The 8,302-nt window shown below is 56.6% G+C and overlaps 1 protein-coding gene across 1 annotated transcript in view; it reads right to left on the bottom strand.

Annotated features, from left to right (window-relative positions):
* Positions 1 to 638: 638 nt before the first annotated feature.
* Positions 639 to 8,302, bottom strand: part of SLC25A33 (solute carrier family 25 member 33) — a 29,069-nt gene continuing 21,405 nt past the window's right edge. The window contains exons 4-7 of the mRNA XM_045859946.1: positions 7,049 to 7,149; positions 5,397 to 5,463; positions 2,394 to 2,674; positions 639 to 1,117 (exon numbers count right to left, since the gene is read on the bottom strand). Coding sequence (XP_045715902.1) covers positions 915 to 1,117; positions 2,394 to 2,674; positions 5,397 to 5,463; positions 7,049 to 7,149 — 652 coding nt within the window. The 3' untranslated portion in view covers positions 639 to 914. The remainder of the gene's footprint in view (positions 1,118 to 2,393; positions 2,675 to 5,396; positions 5,464 to 7,048; positions 7,150 to 8,302) is intronic.

Here is an 8,302-nt window from a genome sequence, read left to right as displayed (position 1 = left end):
AAACATCACTACCACTCCCAGTCAGGCTGAAAGCGGGCTCTGCAAGGAGGGGCAATCAGCCTGGGTCACACTCTTCTCCCACAGCAGTGGGTGCCCAAGAGCGGGCCCACACCGTCGTCAGAGGGGCTGCATCACTCACAACGTCCCACGTTCACGGCCGGCTGCTCGGGCGTCTGCACCCTGACATCCCTACACGGTACCTGGGCGTGACTCCACTCACCTCCTGGAGATAATGCCCAGGCAAGGGGCCGCTGGTAAACAGTTCTGTGACACTCTCACCTTTGGTTCAAACTGGGGACAGAGGATTAACTCCAGGAGAGTGCACGTAGTTTAAAATATTTAATGTCAGAAAGTTGTATGGTTGTTTTTGTTTTTTTATTTAAACTCAGCAGCCCGAAAGCTTGGACCGTCAACCTGCGTGAGACTTGGGAACGTACAAAGGGGCATGGCCAGGCAGTCTGTCCTGGTCTGCCCGGGGCCGCCAAAACGTGCCGCCCCACCTGTCTCGCGCCACACCCGACAGGTTAGAAAACAGCCGTACGTTCGCTCCGGACGTTCCGTCTGCCTTTTGAGGGTTACGTTCCGCTCAAGTCCCGCAGTTCCCAGTGCAGCGAATGTGACAGAGGACACGAGCCAAGTTTATACTTAAATTAAATAGCATGATTTAATTTAGTTGCTGCTGAATCCTGAATCCTCTTAAGTTAAAAAAAAAGTTATAATTAACTATTAACGTTAATGAATTTAAACCTTCCAGAAAACATGAATCCAAAAGGAAATGTCCAGCAGGCGCCGCGAGCCACGTCCTTCGTGGCCTCTCCTGTTGCGGTCTCGAACATCCTAAACATCAACGGAAAAGAAAAGGTCTCTCGCGAGTTTTTCAGTTTTGCTCTCCCACAGCACCACGCGCTGGCCGGTCACTGGGGACGGTCGCCCAGCAGGTACACGATGAGCTCGTAGGTGGACAGCACGATGGCGGTGTTGGGGATCTGCCGGATGAGCTGCGCGAAGAGGCCCCGGTAGAAGGCGAGGTAGCCCTCCTCCCGGAAGACCAGCCGCGCGGTCTGCACGAAGGACTTGTACTTGGTGCCCTCCTCCCGGAGCCGCGTCCTGATGACCTCTGCAGAGAGACACACGCGCTTTAGGCGACAAATAAGCTGCATTCCCAGGCCACGCGAGGAGCCGTCTCCAAGCCCAGCTCCGCCCCTCTGCCACCCTGGTTCCGTCTGGACAGAGTCGTCACAGAGACAAGGAGGAGGAGGATCTGCTTAGAACATTTTCCAACTCTGGGAAACCGCCCAGTAGGGATGTACACACGAAAGTACAAAATAACCTGGACGGGGTTTTTTAAAATCTTAGTTTGAATGGGATTTAATTTTAAGATGGTTTCTGGTTTTCTACTCCTGATTAAGCGAACACTATACTTTCACCGAAGACGGAGTCTGTGTTAAGCATGGCGGTATCTTCCACGAGACTGTCTTTCCAGGTACTCCCCAGCTTTCCCCTCCTGGAACCCTCCTCTGCTGCGCCCATCCAGCTCAGACCCTGCTGCCACCTGCTCCCCCAGGCCTCCGCCCACCTGGCCTGCCTCCTCCTCTTCCCCCAGGCCTCCACCCACCTGGCCTGCCTCCTCCTCCTCCCCCAGGCCTCCGCCCACCTGCCCCTGCCTCCTCCTCCCCCAAGCCTCCGCCCACCTGGCCCTCCCTAGCCCTGCACCACAGCAGGACACGGCCTGGCCCCGCTCACCAAGCAGACCTCTGCACAGGCTCCTCCCTCCCTACCGGGAAGCCTACCCTCTCCATCTCTCCTCCATTAGCCCTGAGGCCACAGGCAGCCCTGGCACACACCGGGGCATCAATTAACTGTCACCGAGCTCACCACACACGTTTGTCATAGCTGATGGTAAGGGAGGCTTTTGAAAACAAAGCCCGTTTTTCATGGCACAATAAACAAAGCTATTTTAAAAATAGTAGGTCAGAAGTATATCAGGCCTATAATTCTTTAAAAAAATAAACCCTGGGGTAGCTCTACTCAGCATTCTATTCAAAGTGAAAGCTGAGAGATTTTTTTTTTAAAGCTTGGCTCCTATGTCATTTTTTTAAGAGAAGGATTTAAAACAAAATCCAGATTTTTGGCTTCTCTGAGGTCATCAGAAGCCCCACAATGCCAGGCCCACATTCTGCACAGCAGGTTTTTGGGACGTCAGCTGGCGCCGAGTGACGCCGAGTCGCTGCCGCTCGCAGGACCGCGCGGGCACGCAGGGCGGAGGCCCCTGGAGTCGGTGGGTTCCGCCGCCAACTGCCACCTGCAGGCGTCTGCACTGCAGCCGGCTCCGGGGACTCTGAGGAACGCGGCCGCCCGACGGCTGTCTCCCTGCCGGGGAAGGCGGCACGTACCGTGTGGATAGGCGATACAGGAGGCGCACCCCTTGGCGACAGCAGCAGCTGCCATAAGTCCAAAAAAGTTTGTGGAATTCTTCTCAGCCCCCTTCGGAGGGGGGGCTAACGGGGTGTCTTTCAGACACTTCTTCAAACTTTCGTAGATCGCGAAGCAGATGACGGTTTCCGAGATGCCCGCGTACGAGGCGGTCAGCCCCCGGTAGAAGCCGCGGACGCCTTCCGTCTGGTACACGTGGCGCGCACACTGCAGCGTGTTCATCTGCTTGGAGCCGCGCACCCTGGGAAGGAGACCGGACAGGCCGTCAGAGCACACGCGTGAGCGGGCACCGCCGCTGCCTGCCGCCGAGGGGGAGGGGAACCAGCGTGGAAGGCGCGTCCTCCTGCGCAAGAGTCCCAGACGCACGCGCACAGCCTCCGACCTGACCTGGAACGAGCTATGTGGAGGAAGCCATTCATCACCGGGGAAATGCAACCAACTCAATCAACACCGTGCAAACACCTAAAAACAGACCCGACAATGAAACCGGGTGCGCGTGCCGGGTCAACACTGCCGCGAAGGCAGGCCGGCCGGCCGGGGAGGCGTGTGCGGGGGGAGGCCGCAAAGGTGGAGCGTGAGGACAGCCGCGGCAGAGGCGCCCGCCTCCTGGATGTCCCAAAGGACACCTCCCAGCCTCCGACAGCGGGGACGGTGCACGGTGCTCCGTCTTACCGCTGCTGGTCTCCGAACGGGGCACCTCGGCTCCGTCACCTCCAACCTCACAAAACCGTGACCGCCAAAGAGACTACACAACCGATCACGGGCCCGGGCAGACTGCTCCTCCCCCGACGGAGAGTGGTTGGGGACCGCCGGGACACACACTGAACCCTGGGACCTGGCAGCGTTCCTGCCCGTCAGAGTCCCCCCTGCGTGATGGGTCTCCCCGGGTCTCCCGCAGGCAGGCTGTTCCCTGCGCCCTGGCCGGGCGACCTTTCTAACGCGAATCCCACCACTCCCCGCTCAACCCCCTCCTGCGCTGTCTCAGCCTGGCGACCACCAGCATTTGGGGCCGGGGAATTCTCCGCTGGGGGCTGTCCTGTGCACTGCGGGGTGTCAGTCCTCTTCGTGACCCCTACCCGCTCCATGCCAGCAGCACCTCACCTAAGTGTGACAACTAAACATGTCTCCAAACATTGACACGTTTCCTGGGGGGCAAAGCCCCCCCCGGGACCACCCACGACCACTCTGACGACTCTCAGCGGCCCCCTGAGCAGAGCCCGGGTCCAACTCCAAGTGCATTTCCAGGGCTGGAAGGACAAGCCCCGCTCACTTCTCCAGCCTCCCTTCCCACAATTCCCTCCCCCTCCAGCGCTCTCGCTGACGCGCACTCGACCACCGTCCCGTCTGTCAGCTGCTCAGAATCACCGTGCTCTCCTGCCTCCAGGTCTTCTGGGCACACGGCTTCCTGCCTGCAGCCCTCTCCACGGCCGGCTCTTTCTCAGACGGCCGCGTGGACGTCGCTGCGGCAGGAGGGCCTGCCGGCTGCCTCTCTCCGTCCTTCCGGCCTGGCTTGCACCAGGGACCCTGCGGGTCCTGCAGTGCGCAGGGCCCTTGCCCCACCAGGACAGATTCTATTTTCTGTGAAGCTGCGTTTCGGGGAGGCGGGGCCTGTGCCTTCTCCGTGCCGCCTCCCCAGGGACTGGTGCACGGGAAGCGCAGCGGGGACACTCCCGGTCGAGGGACAGGTTCACAGGCCCACGCGAATGAGGCTGCACTGTCTCCTGAGCACGGTTCCTACCAGGCCGACTTAGAAGGGTGGACGTGCCGGCTCTCAGCCGACATGAGCCCTTATCCACCACCAAGCAGAAGAGGTGCTAGGACACTGAGCACACAGGGCTTGGGGGTGAAGTCCAAGGTCTCCAGGAAGGGGTGCCGGTCAGAAGCGGAAGGACAGGTCGGTGCCAGCACAGCCACGAAGGGAGAAGGGAGTCCTGGTCAGGGCTGGCTGGCTCTGGGCATGACCACACGAGAGCACATGGTGTTTTCTAGGAATTGTGAAGGACCTTGAACAGTCCGCCAAGGAATTAGGATTTAACCCGGAGAGTAACTGAGATTCATCGAAGGATTTTACGTGGTTTGTTCACACAGGCCGGACCCGATGCTTCTCAGAGGGCCCCTTCAGGCAGAACGGGCGGGGGAATAGAGAACCAAAGGCCAATGCAGGGGCCACTGTGGCCGTCAGGAAAAACGAGCCCCAGCGGCTCCCTACGTGCCCTTCCGGGGCGTTCTTGCTCTGCCCTCTCTCCTTCCCAGGTAGCTCCAAGTTAGACTGGATTCGCTAGCAGTGTCCAGTGCCCCCCCCCCCCAGGGTTCTGGGCAACACAGTTACCCAGGGTTCCTAGACAGAACCCTATCACAAAGCCTCACTAGCCGTCACCATTTATCTGAAAGTACGGTAGTTGCTGGGCCGCACCGGACTCGGCACATTAAGTAGGTGTACCGCTACACCGTAACTTAAAAACCATGGACGACTGGTTTCCACTGCTTCTGCCCCACAAGGGGCTGCAGGTGTCCCGGGCCACCCAAGGAGCCCACGGCCCGAGAAGGGGCTCCAGGGCAGACACCCACGCAGGGAGGGCCTTGTGGATGACCACGGCCTTTGGAGGTCTGAAGGCTTCCGCTGCTCGGCCCTCAGTGGCATCTTCCCACGGGGAAGAGACACACCCGGCAGAGCGCCCGCGGCGGCAGCTGGGGCGGGGCCTGCGCAGAGCCGGGACCCCCGACTGTTGCAGGGGGTTGGCACTGCAGGCCAGGGGCCACACCGGAGTGAACTCCTGACCCTTCCTGTTGGTCTCCGTCCCCCAGGACGCTCGAGAGCACGACCCCCAAACACAAGGAGCTGCTACACGTGCTCCCAGTCGGAAAGGACAAGGATCCGCGCGCTGCACTCCATCCGCAGAGGGGGCTGGGGGAGGCCACCCCCGAGAACTCTCAAATTAAGGAAGCAACCGTTAGTAACTTACTTCCGCTCTAGCTGCATCCGGGTTTTCACCATCCATATAGGATTCATTAAGGAATTTGTGACAAACGCTGGAAGAAAAAAAAAAAAAGAACAGCACATGTCATCATCGAACACGGCCAGCGCAGCCTAAGGCGGTCTGCTCCGTCCGACAAACGCTGAAGTCGGCTTTCGGTGGCTGAGCAACACAAACAGGGAGCAGGTCAATCTCTGTCCTGCAGACAGCAGCCGCAGCCCCCTGGGCAGTCGCAACCAGCAGTATGTTGGGCCTAAAAGGAATCTCTCCAATTTCTAGCTCCACCTGGTGTTCCCAGCCTCTAGGTGGTGCTGTTGGCATTCCTGCCACAGTGGTTCCTCTGGTTAATGGGAAACCGCTTTGAACACAATTTATAAGCATCAGGTCCAGAGGTAACTTGCTTTAAAAAGTTGCTGTCCTAATCCAAAAGGCTGCCTTATGGCAAACTTAAAAGAGAAGGAACTAAGTCTCCCTTTAACTGCACCCAAACTTAGACACTTTAATATCCGACTAATCATTTCAGGAGACTGAAGTTTTAACACTGATCTGCTTACTGGAGAACCTCTTTCTTAGCGAGCTTCCCCCACTCTGACATTGCTAACCAGGCCAGGCCAAGCAAACACAGCCCAGCACGGTGACCCTTTTGAAACAGATAAGCCAGACAGACACCAGGAACCCAGACAGTGGACTAAACACCTGCCTCCAGGTGCGCTTTAGGTACCAAGGGTTCTTCTAAGTGAATTTTGCAAAAGTAGCAAAACCGATGAACAGCGTTTAGGTTAGGAGCCTCAGAAGACAAGACAGCACACTCCCTCCTCAGAGCTGCGTACTCAGCCCCTACGCCCTTCTCGTGCAGAAGCAGCTCTGTGTGATGTCCTTTTCTGCGGGGGTCCAGAAGTTATTAGCTGTAACTATTCAGAGGGGTACTGGGACTTTTACTTGACACTAGAGAGACAGACAGAACTGCATACACTTCACAGGCTGGCAGAAGGTGGGAATTTTCCATAAAATGTCAATTTTAGTTCTTTAAAATAGCTTTCTAGTTAAACAGACATAAGCTTTATACATAAAGACACAGCCTTCGCTCAGCAATCTCCAAGTCAGTGTTTTCTCCCAAGTCTTTTCTGGGGGAAATCACGTTGTAAATTTCCTGTAGAGTAAGTGGGATGACCCCTTCAGAAGAGGAGTGTGCTGATCTGTCCCGGCCCACAAAGGACCCCCAGTCCCACCCCTCATGGAATGCCACCCCTTGGTCACGGAATCCAAGTGTTAAGGACAGAAGTCCCAACTGTGCCCAGGGGAGTCATGGAAAAAGAGCTTGAATTTTAGAAAATAACAATGAAATAGACATGAAAAACACACTAAAATTACTTGAAAAGAAGCATTACACTGACTAGCATGCACGGAACATGGACATTCTGAGGAAAAATAAAAAGTTTTAGTGATCAAAGAAAACAGGAACCAAGTTACAAACTGATTTAAACACTCAATTTAATCAGTTCCAACATGAAGCTTCAGAAAAATGATCTCAGGTGCAGGGGACGTACAGAGCTCATCCCCAATGCCTGGAAAAGGTGGCCGGGCACCAGGTGCACATTGGGAGCTGAGTGCCCCCCCCCCCGCCCCGCGGGGCAACGCACCTGCGGAGCCGGCGGAGAAGATGTGCACCGTATTGCTGTTCGGCACGAACACGCCGTTGAACTGCTCTTTGGCTTTGGAGTAACAGGCGAAGTACACGGCCCTGTTAGAACAGAGAGAGAGGGCCGTGAAGACGTCGGTCTGGCCCTGTGAACACGCCCGTTCCTCCGCAACCTCTGAGAAGTTTTGGAAAATAAAATGGGCCAGAAGTTAACATCTAGCCCCAAGTGTGACCCTGTCTGTGCTGAGACCCAGCCCCACTTTGGCGCCTGTGGCAGGCCCCGCCCATCCCCCCGGTATTCAGTGAGACTGAGCGCCCCAATTAATTGAGGAAAATGAGATTTTGATGATAAACAAAGCCCATTTACATTCTTCATTCGGATAAATGCCAATCCTCTGAGCACAACACAAACCGTAACTTGGAAGATTTGCAACGTTTCTAAAATGCACCACACTCGTTCTGTGGTGACCTGGACGTCTTCTGGGTGACTGAGGGTCACATGGGCGCAGCCACCGGCCCGTGGGCATGAAGAGCTCCGCCCACTGAACATCCCGGGGGGGGGGGCCCCCAAAGGCAACCACGGCAGGTGGGGGCCGGCCTCCCCCCCACCCCCGCCCTGTCTTCTCCTCCCCCTTCTGTCTTGTCTCCCGTGCAGTTGGGGGAGGGCCTGGCCGGGAGCTTCCCGGCTCCCTCACCAGCAATGCCAGGGAACAGGCTTTTTTTCCCCAGCTTCTCAACAGACCATAGAATATATTTTTCAACTCGGGACCCTGACTACTTGTCATTAGTGTGCTGCACAGCAGCCTTCTGTTTTCTTCTGGGTCCCAGCCGGCTAAATGGGTGTGGCGGCAGGAATCAGGTTAGCAGAGGCTGCCAAGTCGGTGCTGCCCACGGCCGATAGGGCTTAGCCTCCGTAACTGAACGCTTGTACGTCACGTGTGTTTGCCGTCCACTGATAATCTCATAGACTAGTGCTTTCTTCTTTTTATTTTATCGTTACTTCTAGTCCTCACCCAAACGTCTGTTCAATAGTTTTAGAGAGCTCGGAAAGGAGAGAGAAACATCGACAGGCTGCACCCCCCGTCCGTGCCCCGACCGGGCGCGGAACCTGCACCTTTTGGGCACAGGACAGCGCCCCAGTCAACGGAGCCGCCCGGCCAGGGCCAGCCCTTTCTACTTTTTCGGTAGAGTGTGCTCATGTGCTATGAAATTCTAACGGAACAAAAGGGTTTCATAAAAACTAGCATGAATGGTT

The sequence above is a fragment of the Phyllostomus hastatus genome, unplaced genomic scaffold, assembly GCF_019186645.2.
Source record: "Phyllostomus hastatus isolate PE091 unplaced genomic scaffold, TTU_PhHast_1.1 phas_scaffold_182, whole genome shotgun sequence".
NCBI lineage: Eukaryota > Metazoa > Chordata > Mammalia > Chiroptera > Phyllostomidae > Phyllostomus > Phyllostomus hastatus.
The sequence above is the reverse complement of the archived record's forward strand: the minus strand, read 5'-3'. Positions and strand labels throughout refer to the sequence as shown.